Source organism: Leucoraja erinacea, unplaced genomic scaffold (assembly GCF_028641065.1).
Source record: "Leucoraja erinacea ecotype New England unplaced genomic scaffold, Leri_hhj_1 Leri_107S, whole genome shotgun sequence".
NCBI classification, from domain to species: Eukaryota; Metazoa; Chordata; class Chondrichthyes; order Rajiformes; family Rajidae; genus Leucoraja; species Leucoraja erinaceus.
In genome coordinates this window covers 236,694-259,469 of record NW_026575319.1, presented here as the reverse complement: position 1 = coordinate 259,469, position 22,776 = coordinate 236,694, and the positions used below count along the sequence as shown (strand labels likewise).

The 22,776-nt window shown below is 44.3% G+C and overlaps 1 protein-coding gene across 1 annotated transcript in view; it reads left to right on the top strand.

Annotated features, from left to right (window-relative positions):
* The window catches only part of LOC129715261 (uncharacterized), a 41,581-nt gene extending 18,805 nt beyond the window's left edge, over window positions 1-22,776 (top strand). The window contains exons 7-12 of the mRNA XM_055665119.1: window positions 3,135-3,248; window positions 3,381-3,482; window positions 10,846-10,974; window positions 14,229-14,309; window positions 19,449-19,556; window positions 22,687-22,776. Coding sequence (XP_055521094.1) covers window positions 3,135-3,248; window positions 3,381-3,482; window positions 10,846-10,974; window positions 14,229-14,309; window positions 19,449-19,556; window positions 22,687-22,763 — 611 coding nt within the window. The 3' untranslated portion in view covers window positions 22,764-22,776. The remainder of the gene's footprint in view (window positions 1-3,134; window positions 3,249-3,380; window positions 3,483-10,845; window positions 10,975-14,228; window positions 14,310-19,448; window positions 19,557-22,686) is intronic.

Sequence of the window (22,776 nt, the reverse complement as noted above, 5' to 3'; positions counted from 1 at the left end):
AATGGAATCAAAGAATATGAGGAGAAGGCAGGAACGGCGTACTGATTATGAATGATTAGCCATGATCATATTGAATGGCGGTTCTGGCTCAATGGGCTGAATGGCCTACTCCTACACATATTTTCTATGTTTTTGTATAAATAGAAGATAAAGAAAGTGTGGTCAAAAGGCTTTTGGTACATTGGTCTTCATCAGTCAGAGTTAGGAGGTCATGTTGCAGTTATATGAGTGAGGCCGCATATAGACTATTATTACAATATGTTGGAGTAACTCAGCGGGACAAGCAGCATCTTTGGAGAGGTCTACCTTCGATTTAAATCAGCATCTGCAGTTCTTTCCAACACATTTAGAGTATTGTGTTCAGTTCTGGGCACCATGTTATAGGAAAGATGTTGTTGAGTTGGAAAAGGTGCAGAGAAGATTTACAAAGATGATGCCAGGACTCGAGGATCTGAGCTATAGAGAGAGGTCGGGCAGGCTGGTACTCTATACCCTGGAGAGGAGGAATTGAGAACCAGAGAGCATACATTTTATGCGAAGAGGGAAAGATTTTACAGGAATCTGAGGTGGACATTTTTCATGCAAAGGGTGGTTCATATGGAACGAGCTGGAGAAGGTTAGTAGAGGCAGAGACTATCGCAATTTAAGAAACAATTAGACAAGTGCATGGATAGGACTGGTTTAGATGGGTATGGGTCAAACGCAGGCAAGTAGGACAAGTGTAGATAAGACATGTTGGTCAGTGTGGGCAAGTTGGGTTAAAGAGCCTGTTTTCACACCGTATGACTGAGAAGACAGATCTCCATGTCTTGTCCTGGGTGATTGGTGTTAGAGCTACACTCATCTAGGGAGGGGAAGCAATTTCCGTCACTCTTGCCTTGTGCATTGCTGACAAGAGAAAAGATTTAGGACGTGAGGTGAGTCCCTTGCTGTAGATACCCTGCTGTACATACAGTATGTAGCTGCTCTATTTGTGTTTCCAATGAATCCAAGATATTGATGAGGGAGGTGGAGAAAATGAGCAATGTGTGGGGCCTTGGTGATGGTAATATTTTGTTTTAGATGGTCATTGTTCTGACATCTTTGAGGTGCAAATGTTACAATTGCCACTCATCAGCCCATGCCTGGATTTGTCCAGATCTTGATCCATGCAGTCATTGCCTGCTTCAATTCAATTCAACTTCAATTCAACTGGTTTTCCAGTCCGGTTTTAAGTCCCGGCACAGCACAGAATCGGCCCTTTTGAGGGTTTTTAATTATATTTTTTTGGCTACTGATCATGGTGACTGTGTTGTCCTCGTGCTTTTAGATTTGTCAGCTGCCTTTGACACAGTGGATCATGAAATTTTGATCTCCCGTTTGGAGCAGTGGGTGGGTATCAGGGGCATAGCACTGGAGTGGTTCAGGTCGTACTTGGCTGATCGAACTTTTTGTGTCAGCCTTGGGGACTCTGTATCCTCCTCTGCTCCTCTCTCGTGTAGGGGTCCCACAGGGCTCAGTTCTTGGCCCTCTCCTCTTTTCACTCTATTTGCTCCCACTCGGTTCCATCCTTAGGAAGCACGGGATTTCATTCCACTTTTATGCTGATGACAGTCAGCTTTATGTGCCTCTTGGAAAGGGGGGTGTACACTCTGTCGGGCTCTTGCTTGAGTGTCTTAGTGACATAAAGGCCTGGATGTCACTGAACTTTTTAAAATTTAATGATGACAAGACAGAGGTAATGATCTTTGGTGGCAACTCTGGGGGCCCCCCCCTGTTGATCTAGGCTCTTTGTCTGCATATCTCAAACCTAACATCACGAACCTGGGGATTAAAGTGGACCCTGAGCTTAGATTTGACTGTCAGGTGAGGGCTGTTGTTAAATCTGTTTTTTTCCATCTGAGGCAGCTGGCAAAAATAAAGCCAATTTTGTCAAGGCAGCACTTTGAGACGGTAATCCATGCCTTTGTTACCACTCGGCTGGATTACTGCAATGCACTGTATCTGGGGGTTAGTCGGTCCTCCATCGCCCGTCTCCAGATGGTACAGAATGCAGCTGTTCGTCTCTTGACTGGCACATGAAAGCATGATCATGTTTCACACCTTTTGGCCTCTCTCCACTGGCTGCCTGTTCAGTATAGGATTCGTTTTAAAATTATTTTATTTACTTTTAAATCCCTAAGTGGTCTTGCCCCGTCCTACCTATCTGAGCTTCTTCACCCTTATTCGCCCTCCCGCTCTCTCAGGTCAGATGATCAGCTGCTCCTGATTGAGCCAAGTATGAGTACAACGAAATGCAGTTTTGCGTCAGTCCATAGTAGTTGTACATAAAGAAATAAAAAAAATAGAAAGAGAGAAGATACAGAATAATCAAAAAATACAGAATAATTAAACAATGGGGACGGAGGGACCGGAGAAATCTATCGTCGGGACTCCGAGTTCAGCAGTGTGATTGTATTGTTGTAGAAGTGGTTCCTCATCCTACTAGTATGTGACCTGAGGCTCCTGTACCGCCTCCCTGATGGGAGGAGGGCAAACAGTCCATGGTTGGGGTGTGAGGGGTCTTTGATGATCTTCCCAGCCCGTCTCAGACACCGTTTTCGGTGGTGGGCATCCATGGCAGGGAGCGGGGCACCGATGATGTGCTGCGCGGTTTTCACCACCCGTTATAGTGCCTTCCTGTCCGCAGCAGTGCAGCTGCTGTACCATACCGTGAAGCAGGTGGTCAGGATACTCTCTATGGTACAGCGGTAAAAGTTGGTCAGGGTCTGGGGGGACAGGTGGGCTTTCTTGAGCCTCCTAAGGAAGTAAAGGCGCTGCTGTGCCTTTTTGATCAGCTTGGAGGTGTTGAGGGACCAGGACAAATCTTCCGAGATATGTACTCCGAGGAATTTATAGCTGGAGACGCGCTCCACCTCAGTCCCGTTTATATGGATGGGGGTATGTCTGCCTCCTCTGGTCTGCCTGAACTCAAAATAGAATTAAACATTGATCATCAGTAATCATGATGAAATGAAAATAATTCCTGGCCATTCATAAAGCAGCAGAGGCCTTGGACTGGGCTGCTGTTCTGGGATGGCCTGGATCACAGAAATTGTTCTGATCGCGGTTGTCTGTTGTACAATGATGTAAATTGAGACTATTTTGAGTTGCAGGGGTTCTGTTTATTCATGAAGACGCTCTTATAAGCTCAGTCATTGCATTGATTAGTACTGTTACATCGTTTACTGCGTCTGCTTTCATCATCTATGGCATGGAGGATGATCAAGGTAATTAATGTTTTATTGTTTAAAATATACAGGTGCTTGTTTAAAGATGGTGCATATCAACTCTAACATTTCAAGCCTCCAATTTGCTGGAATTCTCTCAGTATATCTTTGTTTTTGTGTGATCTGTTACAGTTAAATTATATTGGCTACACGTGACTTCACTAATTCTGGTCTTTCATGGACTGTCCTTATTCTGTCAGACAATTTCATTCATAATCTTTAACATCTGCATAGGTAAGTGATCTGATCAAATTCATCCTCCATCCATGTTACTGGCTACAGGTCCTGGCCTGTCTAATTGTACAATATTTTATATGTGTACAAATACATATGCTGTATGACTCTAAGACTCCATGGAAATTGAAAAAGCAAAACCATTCCAAGCAGAAGAGACTAAATTATTTTTAATTGCAGTGTTATAAAGTTGTAAACAAGTAGCCTTTAATCACTCAATAATCTGGGCAATCAGCAAAGAAGATTTGCAAATGTAATTAAGAGCATGGATTTAGGAAGTCAGAAGAGACTGCAAATTAAATGTAATTAAACAAACTGATTAGATTAAATAACAAATGACAAAGAAGATGAGGTGTTACAATTGAAGTAAAAGGACAAAGCAAAAACCTGCAGTGTATACAAGTCAATGATCATATTGTTGGAAGGAACTGCAGATGCTGGGCTAAACCGAAGATCGACACAAAATGCTGGAGTAACTCAGCAGGACAGGCAGCATCTCTGGAGAGAAGGAATGGGTGATGTTTCGGGTCAAGACAATTATCTGAAGAAGGGTTTCGCCCTGAAATGTCGCATATAAGTTTATAGTTCCTGTTAGAATTAAAGAGGAGACAAATATTTATTGAAGGCTATTTATCATTTATAGAAAATGGAGAATTAATAGCACAAATAGAAATACATTTGTATTGTCTAAACCCATTGGAGATGTGATTTTAAAGTCAACAAGGTCATAAGGCCATTCGGCCCATCGTCTACTCTGCCATTCAATCATGGCTGATCTATCTCTCCCTCCTGACCCCATTCTCCTGCCTTCCCCGCATAACCTCTGCCACCAATCAAGAATAGCTTGTGAGCATCTTACTAGATGTAGACGAAGGAAGAGAATGCAAAAGCTAATGTCAATTTCATAAACCGTGACTTGGGACCTAAAATGTAACAATTTAAATTAAACTAATGTTTTGTTTGCCTTACAGACAAGGACACAGAAAACCGCATTGAAATATCAGGGAACTACTAGGATGAGGAGCTAAAAGAAATTGGCATTTGTAAAAATCATTAGTAGTGGATAAATTAATGGCATGAATTCCCTGGGTTATGATGAGCTACACCTCTAAGTTGAAGGTGGGGGTATAGAGATAGGGGATGCATTTGGTCCATAATGGCAGAAACGTTTCCAAAGATCAAAGTGTAACTTGCCGCCCCTAAAGTAAACTGAGGACAGGACATTCTGATTGTGTCCCCCGAGTGGGGCTCCAGAATTAAAACAGCTGCTGGCACCTATCGAGCAAACCCCTGTGGTTCCTGAGAATGATTGAACCATTGTTTCAGTTTGGCTGACTGAGCTTCACTCAGAGTTAGTTTCCTGTTACAGTCAGGAACTGCAACTGACTCTTCCTCTGTGTTAGTTGTGGTTCATACCAGTCAGGGCCAGTTATTAGGGACTTGTCGCACCAGTAACTCAATGTTTTTCCTGCACTAACCAAGCAAGAAGCAGGCATCGCTTGTTACTGTCACAACTGTTGTCAACGTTACCTGATGGCATCACTGCCCGTTGTTGTCAGTACCTGTCCTGTTTAACGCCTGGTACACAAACATGCTGGAGAAACTCAGCAGGTGCAGCAACATCTATGGAGCGAACAGGCGGATCTGTTTACCGCCTGTTGCCCTCAACACTTGTCATCTTTGCTGACTCTTGTTGTCAGTATCTATCATTGTCATTGCTTGTTGCTGTCAATAGCTGTCGATGCCATTGCCTGCCACCATCATTACACATTGCCAATATATAGCATAGATCATTACAGCACAGGAACAGGGCCTATAACCATACTGCTAAACATGATGCCAAGTTAAACTAATCTTCTCTGCCTGTACATGGTCCGTATCCCTCTATTCCCTGCATGTCCCTTGTACATGGTCCATATCCCTCTATTCCCTGCATGTCCCTTGTACATGGTCCATATCCCTCTATTCCCTGCATGTCCCTTTACCTATTTAACATTCTCTTAAATGCCAGGTAACGTCGGCCATCTCCATCAACGTCCCTGGTGGCGCATTCCTGACACCCACCACTTCTGTGTACAAACATATCCAAACTTTGTACATGGTCCATATCCCTCTATTCCCTGCATGTCCCTTGTACATGGTCCTCAGCTGTGCCCTCTAGTTCTTTGCCATCTCCACCATGGGGACAACGGTTCTCACTGTCTACCCATTCTATTGTCTCTCTTAATTTTATATGATAATAATAATAATAATACATTTTATTTATGGGCGCCTTTCAAGAGTCTCAAGGACACCTTATAAAAATTTAGCAGGTAGAGGAAAAAACATGTAAGGGGAATGAAATAAATAGTAGAGACATGACTAGTACACAAAGTAAAGACAGAATTCAATATAAAACACAATATGAGGCAATGCAAGCACAGATGAAAAGCGAGGGGGACGAGGGGCTAAGGATAGGCAGAGGTGAAGAGATGGGTCTTGAGGCGGGACTGGAAGATGGAGAGGGACACGGAATCGCGGATCAGTTGGGGGAGGGGGTTCCAGAGCCTGGGAGCTGCCCTGGAGAAGGCTCTGTCCCCAAAACTGCGGAGGTTGGACTTGTGGATGGAGAGGAGACCAGCTGATGTGGATCTGAGGGACCGTGAGGGTTGGTAGGGCGAGAGGAGGTCAGTGAGATATGGGGGGGGGGGGGGGGGGTGGGAGGGTGGAGGGCTTTGTAGGTGAGGATCAGGATTTTGTAGGTGATCCGGTGGGAGATGGGAAGCCAATGAAGTTGTTTGAGGACTGGAGTGATGTGATGCCAGGATTTGGTGTGGGTGATGAGTCGGGCGGCTGCGTTCTGGACCAGTTGGAGTCGGTTGATGTAGGTGGAGCTGATGCCAAGGAGAAGTGAGTTGCAGTAGTCCAGTCGGGAGGAGATGAAGGCATGGATGTGTCTTTCAGCAGCGGGAGGTGTGAGAGAGGGTCTGAGTTTGGCGATGTTGCGGAGATGAAAGAAGGAGGTTTTAATGACATGGCGGATGTGAGGCTCAAGGGAGAGGGTGGAATCAAAGATCACGCCAAGGTTGCGGGCCTGGGGAGATGGGGAGACAGTGGTGCCGTCGATGGTGAGAGTGGGGTTATTGATTTTGCTGAGTGTGGATTTGGAGCCTATGAGGAGGAATTCTGTCTTATCGCTGTTGAGTTTGAGGAAGTTATGTTGCATCCAGGTTTTTATAGCTGACAAACGATATGGGAGAGGGGGGGGTTGTGGGGGGATTTGGTGCTGAGGTAGATCTGGGTGTCATCAGCGTAACAGTGGAAGTCCAGGTTGAAGTGGCGGAGTATCTGACCAAGGGGGAGGATGTAGATGATGAAGAGGAGGGGGCCGAGTACGGAGCCTTGGGGAACGCCTTGAGTGACTGTGGCTGTAGCAGAGGTGTGGTTGTGGAGAGAGATGAAGTGGGATCTGTTGGAAAGGTAGGAACGGAGCCAGCTGAGTGCAGAGCCTTCAATGCCGAGGTCTTTGAGTCTGGTGAGCAGGATGTTATGGTTCACTGTATCAAAGGCTGCGCTCAGGTCGAGGAGGATGAGGATGTTGAGGGAACCAGTGTCAGCAGAGGTGAGGAGGTCGTTGAGGACTTTGAGGAGAGCAGTTTCTGTGCTATGGAGGGGGCGAAAGCCAGATTGGAGGGGTTCAAGTAGGTTATACGCAAGGAGGTGGGAATGAAGTTGTGACGCAACGATACGCTCCAGGGTTTTTGAAAGAAAGGGGAGGTTTGAGATTGGGCGGTAGTTAATGAGAGAGGAGGGATCAAGACCAGGTTTCTTTAAGATTGGTGTGACAGCAGCAGTTTTGAAAGCGGAGGGGACAATTCCTTGGGACAATGAGGAGTTGAAGAGATTAGTGAGGTAGGGGCAGAGAACGGGGAGGCAGGACTTCAGCAGGGGAGTGGGGAGAGGGTCGAGGGAGCAGGTAGTGGGTTTGGAAGAGCTGATGAGTTTGGAGATTTCAGTAGGGGTGACCAGGTCAAACTGGGAGAGGAAGCAGTGTGGAGGAGGGGTAAGGAGGTCAGTGGAGATGTTGAAAGGAGGGGCCTTGGTAGGTGGTGGAGTAGATGCTGGGGAGTCGGGTACAGGGGATAAAGATTGATAGATGGTGCTGATTTTATCAGTGAAAAAGTGGAGGAATGAGTTGCAGAGATCCGCAGTAGAGGTAGGGAGAGTGTTGGCTCGAGGCTTGAGGCGGTTGCCCACTGTGGAGAAGAGGGTTCTGTGGTTTAGGCAGGGATCGGTGAATATGGAGGAGAGGTAGGCAGATTTTGCAGCAATGAGGGCATCTTTGTAGACAGTGAGGTGGAGTTTGTAAGCTTCAAGGTGGACTGTGAGAGATGATTTCTTTGTGAGTCGTTCAAGTCGGCGACCAGTCTGTTTCGGTTTTCGAAGTGCAGGTGTGTACCAGGGTGAAGATGTGTTGAAAGTTACAGTTAATATACGGTATATACATTTATCAGATCTCCTCTCAACCTGGAAAGCAATCAAACAAAGTTTGTCCAACTGCTCCTTATACCTAATATACTCTAATCCAGTCTGAAGAAGGATTTCGGCCCGAAACGTCGCCTATTTCCTTCGCTCCATAGATGCTGCTGCACCCGCTGAGTTTCTCCAGCAATTTTGTGTACCTTCGATCTTCCTGCATCTGCAGTTCCTTCTTGAATACTCTAATCCAGGCAGCATTTTGATAAACATCTTCTGCACAGCTTCCAATGTCTCCACATCCTCCCTGTAATGGGATGACCAGAACTGTACATGTCTAAAGAAGCATCTCGATCCCAAACCTCACCCATTCCTTCTCTCCAGAGATGTTGCCTGTCCCGCTGAGTTATTCCAGCTTTTTGTGTCTATCTTCACAATACTCATAATTCAGACTGACCAAATTCTTACACTCAATGCCCCAACTGATGAAGCAAAGCAGACCATCTGCCTTCTGTCCCTTTCAATCTAATTGTGTTGCCACTTTCAGTGATCTATGGAGTTGGACCCTGTTGTCAATACTTGCCATTCCCACTGCCTGTTCCTGTCACTATTTGTCACATCTACCAAAGATCCAGATGTCCTTGTTCCTTTAGTCACGTGGTTTCTCCTCTCCTATACCGACCATGTTTGGCAGATGCAGTATAATGTGGATAAATGTGAAGTTATCCATTTTGGTGGCAAAAACGGGAAAATAGACTATTATCTAAATGGTAGCCGACTAGGAAAAGGGGAGATGCAGCGAGACCTGGGTGTCATGGTACACCAGTCATTGAAAGTAGGCATGCAGGTGCAGCAGGCAGTGAAGAAAGCGAATGGTATGTTAGCTTTCATAGCAAAAGGATTTGAGTATAGGAGCAGGGAGGTTCTACTGCAGTTGTACAGGGTCTTGGTGAGACCACACCTGGAGTATTGCGTACAGTTTTGGTCTCCAAATCTGAGGAAGGACATTCTTGCCATAGAGGGAGTGCAGAGAAGGTTCACCAGACTGATTCCTGGGATGTCAGGACTGTCTTATGGAGAAAGACTGGATAGACTTGGTTTATACTCTCTAGAATTTAGGAGATTGAGGGGGGATCTTATAGAAACTTACAAAATTCTTAAGGGGTTGGACAGGCTAGATGCAGGAAGATTGTTCCCGATGTTGGGGAAGTCCAGGACAAGGGGTCACAGCTTAAGGATAAGGGGGAAATCCTTTAAAACCGAGATGAGAATAACTTTTTTCACACAGAGAGTGGTGAATCTGTGGAACTCTCTTGCCACAGAGGGTAGGCGAGGCCACAGTTCATTGGCTATATTTAAGAGGGAGTTAGATGTGGCCCTTGTGGCTAAGGGGATCAGGGGGTATGGAGAGAAGGCAGGTACGGGATACTGAGTTGGATGATCAGCCATGATCATATTTAATGGCGAATGGTGCAGGCTCGAAGGGTCAAATGGCCTCTACTCCTGCACCTAATTTCTATTTTTCTATGTTTCTATTCTGTCCTGGGTCCTCCATTCCAGAGAGAGGCAACACACAATCTGGAAGAGCAATATCTTAAATTCCGCTTGGGTAGGTTACAACCTGATGGTGTGAACATTGATCTTTCCAATTTTAGGTAACTACATAACCACCCCCCTTCTTCATCAAAACACCCCCTTTCCTACCCCCCTTTACCCTATCCCCCACCTCGACTCCCCTTCAACCACCATTCCATCCTCTGGCTTCACAATTCACAGCTTTTCAATCCTTTTGTACCACACCTTTTGCCTTTTCCTCTGGTCTCAGTCTAACCATTTGCCTATCAAAAAATCCTCACGTATTAACTTCTTACCTACCAGGCTTTCTTTGCCATCCCCCCCCAATCAGTTTGAAGAAGTGACACGAAACGTCACCTAACCATGCTCTCCAGAGATGCTGTCTGACCCATTGACCCATTGACTTATTCCAACACTTTGCTTCTTTCTATTAGTACCTGTCACTGTCAGCTGGTGTCACTGTTAGTACCTGTAAGAATGTCTTTGTTCTATCTGACAAGACTCTTACTGTTACTTTCACTGCCTGCTATTGTTACTATCTGTGGCCGTCACTGAGTCTGTTGCCACCACTATATGTCATTGCTTTACCCATTAACATAGAAACATAGAAATTTGATGCAGGAGTAGAGGCCATTCGGCCCTTCGAGCCTGCACCATTCGCCATTCAATATGATCATGGCTGATCATCCAACTCAGTATCCCGTACCTGCCTTCTATCCATACCCCCTGATCCCCTTAGCCACAAGGGCCACATCTAACTCCCTCTTAAATATAGCCAATGAACTGGCCTCGACTACCCTCTACGGCAGAGAGTTCCAGAGATTCACCACTCTCTCTGTGAAAAAAGTTCTTCTCATCTCGGTTTTAAAGGGTTTCCCCCTTATCCTTAAGCTGTGACCCCTTGTCCTGGACTTCCCCAACATCGGGAACAATCTTCCTGCCTCTAGCCTGTCCAACCCCTTAAGAATTTTGTAAGTTTCTATAAGATCCCCTCTCAATCTTCTAAATTCTAGAGAGTATAAACCAAGTCTATCCAGTCTTTCTTCATAAGACAGTCCTGACATCCCAGGAATCAGTCTGCTGAACCGTCTCTGCACTCCCTCTATGGCAAGAATGTCCTTCCTCAGATTTGGAGACCAAAACTGTACGCAATACTCCAGGTGTGGTCTCACCAAGACCCTGTACAACTGCAATAGAACCTCCCTGCTCCTATACTGAAACACATTAAGTAATTACTGCCTGTGGCTGCCAGGACTGTCACAGGTTAAAGTTTTATTTTCCAGATATTATTGTGCATGATGACAACGAGTAATTTATTTTGTTCCTTGTCCAGAATTCACCGTTGCATTCCGGGTTAGCTCAGGGATTGGCAGTGTCTTCTGTTTTACGATCATTATCTATGTAATGATTCTTTTTCTGCACCATCATTCCGAAGACCCTTTGTCATTTGCTTCCAATCAATGTAAGTATAAGCAATTTAAACTTGTGGCTTTTTATTATATCACAAAGTATTTACAGTGTTCAACCGTATTGATCTGTGTTTAGCAGTATTGAGCAGGATTTGAGTATAGGAGCAGGGAAGTTCTACTGCAGTTGTGAGACCACACCTGGAGTATTGTGTACAGTTTCTAGTAGAGTCAATGTTTGATCTTAGTCAATTAGTCAGGTTATTTGGGATCCCATGTGTCTTAACCTTCCAGACCAGCCTACCATGCAGAACACTTTATATGCCTTCCTGATGTATACATAGACAACATCTCCCACCTTGCTTTCATCAGTCTTAGTTGGGACTGAGTAAATATTACTTTGCAACTCGTTTTCCTCTTAAATTAAGTTATGGTTTCAGTCTGAACCTCATAGTATAATTGCCACAGTTCTGATTCACCATTCTATGATTAATCATAGAAACATAGAAAATAGGTGCAGGAGTAGGCCATTCAGCCCTTCATGCCTGCACCATTCGCCATTCAATATGATCATGGCTGATCATCCAACTCAGTATCCCGTACCTGCCTTCTCTCCATACCCCCTGATCCCTTTAGCCACAAGGGCCACATCTTACTCCCTCTTAAATATAACCAATGAACTGGCCTCAACTACCTTCTGTGGCAGAGAATTCCACAGATTCACCACTATCTGTGTGAAAAATGTTTCTCTCATCTTGGTCCTAAAAGATTTCCCCCTTATCCTTAAACTGTGACCCCTTGTTCTGGACTTCCCCAACATCGGGAACAATCTTCCTGCATCTAGCCTGTCCAACCCCTTAAGAATTTTGTAAGTTTCTATAAGATCCTCCCCTCAATCTTCTAAATTCTAGCGAGTACAAGCCGAGTCTATCCAGTCTTTCTTCATATGAAAGTCCTGCCATCCCAGGAATCAGTCTGGTGAACCTTCTCTATACTTCCACTATGGCAAGAATATCTTTCCTCAGATTAGGAGACCAAAACTGTACACAATACTCCAGGTGTGGTCTCACCAAGGCCCTGTACAACTGCAGTAGAATCTCCCTGCTCCTATACTGAAATCCTTTTGCTATGAATGCTAACATACCATTCACTTTCTTCACTGCCTGCTGCACCTGCATTCCTACTTTCAATGACTGGTGAACCATGACACCCAGGTCTCGCTGCATCTCCCCTTTTCCTAATCGGCCACCATTCAGATAATAGTCTACTTTCCTGTTCTTGCCACCAAAGTGGATAACCTCACATTTATCTACATTATACTGCATCTGCCATGCATTTGCCCACTCACTCAACCTATCCAAGTCACCTTGCAGCCTCCTAGCATCCTCCTCACAGCTAACACTGCCCCCCAGCTTCGTGTCATCCGCAAACTTGGAGATGTTGCATTCAATTCCCTTGTCCAAATCATTAATATATATTGTAAATAGCTGGGGTCCCAGCACTGAGCCTTGCGGTACCCCACTAGTCACTGCCTGCCATTCTGAAAATGACCCGTTCACTCCTACTCTTTGCTTCCTGTCTGCCAGCCAGTTCTCTATCCACATCAATACTGAACCCCCAATACCGTGTGCTTTAAGTTTGCATACTAATCTCTTCTGTGGGACCTTGTCGAAAGCCTTCTGGAAGTCCAGATACACCACATCCACTGGTTCTCCCCTATCCACACTACTAGTTACATCCTCGAAAAATTCTATAAGATTTGTCAGACATGATTTACCTTTCATAAATCCATGCTGACTTTGTCCAATGATTTCACCACTTTCCAAATGTGCTGCTATCCCATCTTTAATAACTGACTCTAGCAGTTTCCCCACTACCGATGTTAGACTAACTGGTCTGTAATTCCCCATTTTCTCTCTCCCTCCCTTCTTAAAAAGTGGGGTTACGTTAGCTACCCGCCAATCCTCAGGAACTACTCCAGAATCTAAAGAATTTTGAAAAATGATCACTAATACATCCAGTATTTCTGGGGCTACTTCCTTAAGTACTCTGGGATGCAGCCTATCTGGCCTGGGGATTTATCGGCCTTTAATCCATTCAATTTACCTAACACCACTTCCCGACTAACCTGGATTTCACTCAATTCCTCCAACTCATTTGACCTCCAGTCCCCTGCTATTTCCGTCATAATATTACCCGACAGAACCAAAGTAGTTATTCAATTGGTCTGCCATGTCCTTGTTCCCCATGATCAATTCACCTCTTTCTGACTGCAAGGGACCTACATTTGTATCGGTCAATGCTGGAGACTGGTCTTCCAGTTAAGCAGTTATTAATTCTCTTAGCATTTTCAGGGAGCTACTAAAACTATTAAATATGATTGTATGTGGTCTGTTCAAACTGAAAATACTGTACAGTCTGCAGTTCGCTGTTCTGGAATGGTTGTTCTTAACCCTTTTGGTGCTTATCTCAAGTTATTTTCTCTTGCCATTAAGCTTTGTAGAGGTGTAGCTGCCATGTGGATGCACAATCACATCCGCTCGTTATGAAGGGTAATTAATTTGGCCCCCCATATTACATGAGCAACCTCCTGATTCATCCTGTAGCATATTAGTTTATGTCAGAATGAAGCATGAGTTTTAATGAGTCTTATTAGTATTTGGAGATTGCACCATCCTGATGTGATTCCTACTGTTGGGTATCAGGGATCGAAAGTCAGTGATGAAGTTGAGACTCTAAGTCGTGTAGTCATTAGTAGGTAGTATGAGAGCAGCTCGAATCACAATAAAACAATTCTTACATCCTTCTCCAGACTGTAATTCTTCACAATTTCTCTACTTGTATATACAAGAAAGATATCTGGAAATCTTCCTACACCTTGGCAAGAAGATAAGGACCAGACCCTGCATGAGGGAGTTCAGTATTAGAAAGCCCTGGAACTTTAACACGCCTTAATTCATCCTTTTCTAAACAATTTGCCAAAAGCAATTGTTCTTTAGTTATTGACACAGTCAAAGCAGCCATTATATGCACCCCACGGATAGACTGGAGAATGGGATCACCCTATTTGATTAATTTCAGTAGTAGCATGTGCTCTCAATTTATTAATCTCTGAAACACATGAAACTGCTCTGAGCTGTGGTTATATTTAGGAACCTGGTAAAGCAGTTTCATTTAAAGGATTGAATAGAATGGATGTTTAAGAAATAGATGGAGAAGATAAAAGTCGACCCACAATGCTGTAACTCAGAGAAGATGAGATGGGTCCTCCAGATCTCATTGTTCATTCCAACATTTTACTCACTCGCAGGGAAGAAAAACGCCTTTCTAGTGTGTGAAGCATTTGCTGTGCTCATTACTGGTCTGCCAATTTTTAAATCAAAGAAAGATTGTGAGTATCTTAGAGTATAAAGCAGTGATTTAGCAGTGAATATTGCTTTGTCACGAGACCACCATCCTAACTAGCAAAACCAAAATGTCTCTTACCCCTAATAATATTTGGTTGTGGAATCATTGAGTAAATAACTGATTTGGCATTAATGATCTGGAGCCATGGCAGCTGATTTTTAAATTCAGCGAATTCATCCATTTGGAATGTATGTGTGAGTATCTGTTTACGGGATACATGCTTATACCCCCACATCAAGGCCAGTGCATTCATAAATAAGGCATCTTAGTGAACCCAGCTAGGGTGTTACCTAATGTGGACAATAGAATGTAATAAAAAATACCAGAGCTTTGAATGAATGAATGAATACGTTTATTGTCATTGCACAATACTGTCCAACGAAATCCCATTACATCTCCTCCGGTTAAAAAAAATACACAAACATGACAACCATTAACACATATGTACACTTATTAATAAAATAATAAATAGGTATTTTAAAAGAATTTAAAAGAATTTAAAATAATTTGGCGGCATTTCCTGTAATTACATTTTGCTATCCCAGTGTTCTCTGTTGGAATTTAGTTCTTTTATCGTACATGGGTAGAAACTATTTTTTAGTCTTCAGAGTCCTGAATCGCCTCCCAGAGGGTAGCAGAGTGAAAAGGTGGTTGGCAGGGTGGGATGTGTCCTGATTGATATTTGTGGCCCAGCGCAAGCATCGGGCCCTATATATGTCATCCAAGGAGGGCGTTTGTAATGCTCTGCGCAGTTTTTATAATTCCCTCTCAGCCAGTAGATGAGGAATGAGAAAGAATCAGTCATCATACTGACCCTATCACATCCTCCACAGTCAGAGGGAAATAAAAGAGTAACATTTCATGTATATTTCTGAAATCAATAAAAGAGATATAGCATCAAATCCAACAATCTAATCTGTCTCTAAAGGTACAGACCTGTAATGATTAGAAAGGGTATTCAAGATAGGGCCAGCGACCACTGTTCTATTCAGTTTAAGATAGTTATGGATGGAGACAGAGTGGGCCTATCAGTTACAATTCTAAACTGGGGCAAGGCCAACTTTGAAGGTATTAGACAGGAACTCGCTCAAGTTGATTGGAGCAGTGTGTTTGAAGGAATGTAAATGTCAAGAAAGTGGGAGTTTTTTAAAGTGTGCTGACAAGAGTCCAGGACATGCATGTCCCTGTTGGAGTGAAGGGCAAAGCAGGTGGGCACAAGGGAGCTTGGATAATGAGAGAAATGGAGGCTCTGGACAAGAGTAAGAAGGAGGCATGGGGCAGGTAGATGCAGCTTGGATCAAGTATATCCCTGGAGGAGATTCTGGAACTAAGGAGCAAGTTATAAAAGGAAATCAGGAAGGCAAAAAGGAGGCAGCGGATAGCTATGGAAATTGACTTTAAGCATAATCCTGAGTGTATAAGTACATCAAGGGGAAAAGGGTAACTAGAGAGAGACTGGGACCCCTGAGGAATCAAAGTGGTCAACTGTGTGTGGAGCCACAGGAGTTGGACAAGGTCCTCAACAAGTATTTCTCCTATGATTTTATCATGGGGAAAGACTGGGGAACTTGAGGCAATCAATGGAATGGCCTTGAGTACAGTCGAAGGTCCTGACACGTGTGAAGATAGACAGATCTCACTGATATATCCCAGGGGGATGCTAGAGAGGAAATTGCAGGAGCCCTGGCTGAGGTTATGAATCATCATTAAATGTGGGTGAGGTGCCGGTAGACAGGAGGGTGGTAAATGTTGTGTGTTTATTTATATTGGGCTGCAGGGAAAAGCTGGGAATACAGGCCAGTGAGCCTGACATCTGTGGTCAGAAAGTTACTAGAGAGTATTCTGAGGTAAGAAATACACATGCATTTAGATGAACAAGGGCTGATCAGGGAACACGGTTTTGAATGTGGGAGTTTTTTGGAAGATGTGGCCAAAAGGATTGATGAGGGCAGAGCTGTATATCTTGCATAAGGTTTCAGCAAGACATTTGACAAGGTTCCGCATGGTAGGCTGCTCTGGAAGATTAGATCGTATGGGTTCCAAGGAGAGATAGCTGAAATGATTAGAAAATTAGTTTCATGGAAGGAAGCAGAGGGTGATGGTAGAAGGTTGATTTTCAGACTTGAGGCCTGTGACTAGTGATGTGCCTCAAGCTTTGGCGGCAAGAACAAGGAGGCAGATTATTATCTCAATGGTGTCAGATTAGGAAAAAGGGAAGTGCAACAAGATCTGGGTGTTCTTGTACACCAGCCACTGAAAGTAAACATGCAGGTACAGCAGGCAGTGAAGAAAACTAATGGCATGTTGGCCTTCATAACGAAAGGATTTGAGTATAGGAGCAAAGAGGTCCTTCTGTAGTTGTACAGGGCGCTGGTGAAACCACACCTGGAGTATTGTGTGCAGTTTTGGTCTCCTAATTTGAGGAAGGACATCCTGTGATTGAGGCAGTGCAGCGTAGGTTCACGAGATTGATCCCTGGCATGGCGGGACTGTCATATGAGGAAAGATTGAAAAGACTTGGCTTGTATTCACTGGAGTTTAGAAGGACAAGAGGGGATCTTATCGAAACGTATAAAATTCTAAAAGGACTGGACTGGCTAGATGCAGGAAAAATATTCCCAATGATGGGAGAGTCCACAACCAGGGGGCACAGTCTAAGAATAAAGGGGAGAGCATTTAAAACTGAGATGAGAAAAAAGCATTTTCACCCAGAGAGTTGTGAATTTGTGGAATTCCCTGCCACAGAGGGCAGTGGAGGCCAAGTCACTGGCTGGATTTAAGACAGAGTTAGATAGAGCTCTAGGGGCTAGTGGAATCAAGGGATATGGGGATATGGGGAGAAGGCAGGCACGGGTTACTGATTGTGGACAATCAGCCATGATCACAGTGAATGGCAGTGCCGGCTCGAAGGGCTGAATGGCCTCCTGCACCTATTGTCTATGTTTCTATGGGATATGAAGGAAAGATAACCGTGCATGGAAGCAGATGATATCGGTATCGTTCTAAATAAATATGCCACTTCACAAAATAGAAACAAGACAGGCAATGCAAAGTTAAAGAAGAAAAATGATTTGGTGAGATTAGAGGGAATCTGGATTTAGATACTTCCACCACTTCCAGGTGGTGCCTGCAATGGCTGCCTCGCCAACAGTCTCTCCTCCTTACCTTCTTTGTTGTCTTATAGTATGTGATAAATGTATGTTTTAGTGTTCTTTAGCTTGTTTTATGGGGGTTTTGATCTCTTACCTCGACGGAGATGCAAATTTTTTATTTTTGCGTATTGTATCTTCGTCCACGCTGCGGCCTAACATTGTGGAGTTGGCAGTCTCTGCTGGATACAGACCGACAGCTCCAACCATGGGAGTCTACGGGACATAACATCGTGGAGTTGGCAGTCTCTGTTGGATACCGACCGAGAGCTCCAACCACGGGGAGCCTGCGGATTTAACATTGTGGAGTTGGCAGTCTCTGCTGGATACCGACCGACAGCTCCAACCACAGGGAGCCTGCGGCCTAACATTGTGGAGTTGGCAGTCTCTGTTGGATACAGACCGACAGCTCCAACCACAGGGAGCCTGCAGATTTAACATCATGGAGTTGGCAATCTCTGCTGGATACAGACCGAGAGCTCCAACCACAGGGACGCTGCGGCCTACCATCGTGGAGTTGGCAATCTCTGCTGGATACCGACCGAGAGCTCCAACCACGGAGAGCCTGCGGCCTAACATCGTGGAGTTGGCAGTCTCTGCTGGATACAGACCGAGAGCTCCAACCACGGAGAGCCTGCGGATTTAACATCGTGGAGTTGGCAGTCTCTGCTGGATACAGACCGAGAGCTCCAACCACAGGGAGCCTGCGGCCTAACATCGTGGAGTTGGCAATCCCTGGTTAGAGACTGACTTTGGGAGCTCCAAGCCACAGGAGCTACAATTACCCCGACGCGGGGGCTTCGATTGCCCTGACTGCCATAGTTTGACCACCGCGGGAGAATAAAGAGGAAGAAGATTAGACTTTATTGTTTAGTTTAGTTTAGTTTAGAGATACAGCGCGGATACAGGCCCTTCGGCCCACCGGGTCCGTGCAGACCAGTGATCCCCGCACATTCACCCTATCCTACACCCACTGGGGACAGGTTTTTTACATTTACCCAGCCAATTAACCTACAAACCTGCATGTCTTTGGAGTGCGGGAGGAAACCGAAGATCTCGGAGAAAACCCACACAGATCACGTGGAGAACGTACAATGTCACCAGCTAACCGTCCACAGCACCTCTTTGGCTCAGACACCCAGCCAGTTTGAAACAGTGCTTCCAACAAGGTCTCTTGTGTTGCAAGGCCCAATAAAATACAAGCTGCTAACAAATGTGGCAAATAATGTCGGAGCCAAAAGAAGTTCAATAGTACCAATTATATCCGTCAGCTCCGAGTGAAAGTCGTCCCAGTATTTAATGAAGAGAAACAGAAGGATCATCTGCCCCTGGGTTTCAGTGTCTTCGGACCGACCATCTTCCAGTACTGATGAAACAAGGTAACTGGCTAACCCTATAACGCAATGCAGAGATATAAAGTGCAATTGGCTTCTGAGATGTGCTTACCAATTTATATCATCCTGTAATGCAGATATTAGCTTTTAAGATGATATAGGAATCAGGAAGATTGTTCCCCATGTTGGGGAAGTCCAGAACAAGGCTTCACAGTTTAAGGATAAGTGGGAAGTCTTTTAGGTCCGAGATGAGAATTTTTTTTTCACACAGTGAGGAATGTGGGGAATCTGCTGTAGTGGATGTTTATGTTAACTTTTATGTAGTTGTGTGTCTTGTTGCTTTTTTTTTTAAAGTATGGCTGTATGGTAAATCGAATATCAGTGTATCTTAATTGGTACAGGTGAAAATAAACTGACCTTTGAATACTTTGAAAGCACAGTGAAGCCAGAAACACATGTATCTGGACTTGGAGAACTTACCGCTACCAAACTCGGGGATGTGGGAATGAACTAAAGAACATATAATGTGGGCACAGACACGATAGGCCAAATGGCCACACACTGCGTTATAAATGTCTATCATCTTATAACTCCACCGTCACTTACCTGTAACAGAGACTATTGTGTTTCTCTTCACAGTTCAAACTTGTGACTTTCCGTACCATGCCATGTCTGTGAAGGTTATCCTGTCAGTAACTCTCTACGTCTGTGGTCTTGGACTGTTTACCCTCTTTCATGCAAAGTTCTGTGAGTATTAGTCACTGAAGTTTGCTGGAGCTACGCTATATATATATATATATATATATATATATATATTTGTAATCGTTTATTTTTCCAGTTATATAACATGCGGGAAGCTGTGAAATATTGAATTTTGTTTGTGAATGTAAATTCTGCCCATGATTTCAGTGGCCATAGAATGAACAATGGTAAACTGAGGTTTATTGCTAATCCCTTCCTGTTCTCTGTCCTTCTGGCCAAATGGCATTAAGTCAAGAGTATGTCCCACATAGAACAATGAGATTCTTACTTGCTGCAGCACAACAGAATATGTAAACATAGTACGATATGACAAATGAGAGAGTAAAAAGGAAAGATCAGTGTGTATATATACACATACTCACAATATATTTATATAGATATATATATATATACACACATACACTCATACTCAAAAAAACAAACAAAACAGTGCAACAATAATAATAATAGTCTATTGTAGTTCAGAGCTTATTTGTTGTCGTGTTTAATAGCCTGATGGCTGTGGGGAAGAAACTGTTCCTGAACCTGGACGTTACAGTTTTCAGGCTCCTGTAATCATCTTCCCGATGGCAGTGGTGAGATGAGTGTGTGGCCAGGATGATGTGGGTCTCTGATGATGCTGGCAGCCTTTTTGAGGCAGCGACTGCGATAGATCCCTTCGATGGTGGGGAGGTCAGAGCCAGTGATGGACTGGGCAGTGGTCACCACTTTTTGCATTCTTGCTCGCTCCTGGACGTTCAAGTTGCCGGACCAGGCCACAATGCAACCAGTCAATATGGTCTCCACTGTACACCTGTAGAAGTTCAAGAGAATCCTCTTTGACATACCAAATCTCCGTAATCTTGTCAGGAAGGACATCCTTGCTATTGTTCCTGGAGACCGGCCAAAGCTTCAAGCCGCAAGCACAGCGCGGATTTACCATCGCGGAGCAGGCGATCCTTTGCCGAGGATCGCTGTGGAAGTGCTCCGACCACGGGGTCTGTGGAAGTCACAGCCTCCGGTGAGAAGAGGCCGACTCGGGAGCTCCATGCCGCAGAGTATTCCGATCCGTCCCGATCCCGGAGTTTCCATCATCCCGACGAGAGGGCTTGAACAGCGGACCATCGGCAGAGGCAGTGCTGAGGGTCAATGCTCCGACCACCACGGGTGAACAAAGGAGGAAGAGGATTGAACTCTATTACCTTCCATCACAGTGAGGAATGTTGATTCCACTGTGGTGGATGTTTCTGTTAAATCTATTTTGTATCGTGTTCTTTTTTACTTGTACAGCTGTATGGTAACTCAAATATCACTGTTGCCTTAATTGGTGCATGTGACAATACATGTGAACTTGACCCTTTGTTGTGGGCAGGAGCCAGGGAGCTATCCTCTTTGCAAATTGTACTTGTGCAATCCCACTGAGGGAAGGGAAGAGCGTTCATGTCCATCGCGGCCCTGTTTCCACGCACAGGGAGCACCAGAAGCGTCAGGACAGACACCATTGCATGCAAATGCCGAGAAGTGTGTTCAGCTCCGGATGAACAATTTCTAATCTTGTGTGTGGACTCGATAAGCTGACTGAGGGAAGAAGAATTTTGGTGGTATTTCAAAGCTGTGCTATCAAACAAACTTTGACCCCGAGTCAGGTCAGATGATATTCAGACAGATGATGGAAAGGTTTTAACCAATGTTTAAAACAAACGGGAAAGGCCAAATTAATAATTGAATCCCTCTAGCAGATGAAGCCATGGCTACAAATGGTGGAATTATATAAATCAGGGTGAACAGCCAGCCAGGCTGGAACATGAGCAGAGATCAAGCAGCACAATACAGATATAGTCACAGATAGTTATGCAAACAAATGAAAGACATTTGGACAACTTTGGATGGAAGAAAACGTTAAAGTCAGAGCTTTGCTTAAATAGAGCCAGTTCAGCCAAGGATGATAAACAGCTGATGTGATTTGTGTTCACTTTTTATTTTTAATGGAGGTATAAAAGGCCTTAGGATTTTACTTAATCTGACTTGCCAAAGACATATCATGACCCCTTTTTGCTCATGTTCTTTTCTCTTGCTGTATATTCCTCAAAGACCTTGTCTGATTTCATCTTAAACTCTACATAAACTCCCATTTTGTTTTGACTGTGGCAGAGAATTCCACAGATTCATCACTCTCTGTGTGAATTTATTTTTCTCATCTCGGTCCTAAAAGACTTCCCCCTTATCCTCAAACACCTTGTTCATGACTTCTCCAACATCTGGAACAATCTTCCTGCATCCAGCCTGTCCAACCCCTTAAGAATTTTGTAAGTTTCTATAAGATCCCCCCTCAATCTTCTAAATTCTAGTGAGTACAAGCCGAGTCTATCCAGTCTTTCTTCATATGAAAGTCCTGCCATCCCAAGAATCAGTCTGGTGAACCTTCTCTGTACTCCCTCTATGGCAAGAATGTCTTTCCTCAGATTAGGAGACCAAAACTGTACGCAATACTCCAGGTGTGGTCTCACCAAGACCCTGTACAACTGCAGTAGAACCTCCCTGCTCCTATACTCAAATTATTTTGCTATGAATGCTAACATACCATTCGCTTTCTTCACTGCCTGCTGCACTGCATGCCTACTTTCAATGACTGGTGTACCATGACACCCAGGTCTCGCTGCATCTCCCCTTTTCCTAGTCGGCCACCATTCAGATAGTAGCCTATTTTCCTGTTCTTGCCACCAAAGTGGATAACCTCACATTTATCTACATTATACTGCATCTGCCATGCAGTTTCCCACTCACCCAGCCTATCCAAGTCACCTTGTAGCCTCCTAGCATCCTCCTCACAGTTAACACTGCCCCCCCAGCTTCGTGTCATCCGCAAGGTCTCCTTATTTTGCTCCTCAAATGACTTGTCTTGACTTTTATATCAAGCACTGTATTGTAATGATGCTCCACTGAAGAGGGGCTGGGTTGTACAGCATGTGGATAATTATTAACATTTATACTGCTTTCATTCGCAAACATAGCTTTGCCATGGTGTTTTATTTATGAGTTACCAAACGAGCCAGTCCAGGCAGTATAAGGGGAAATTCTTGTACCAAAGGAAATATTTTCAACCACCCACTGAGTCTATGCATCTTTACTTCCACAGCTTTTAGTAAGCAAAAGAACTATGTCAAATTGAAAGAAGTCAGAAGATTCGTACACAGCCAAATTGAAGAATATTAGCACTACTCCGAAT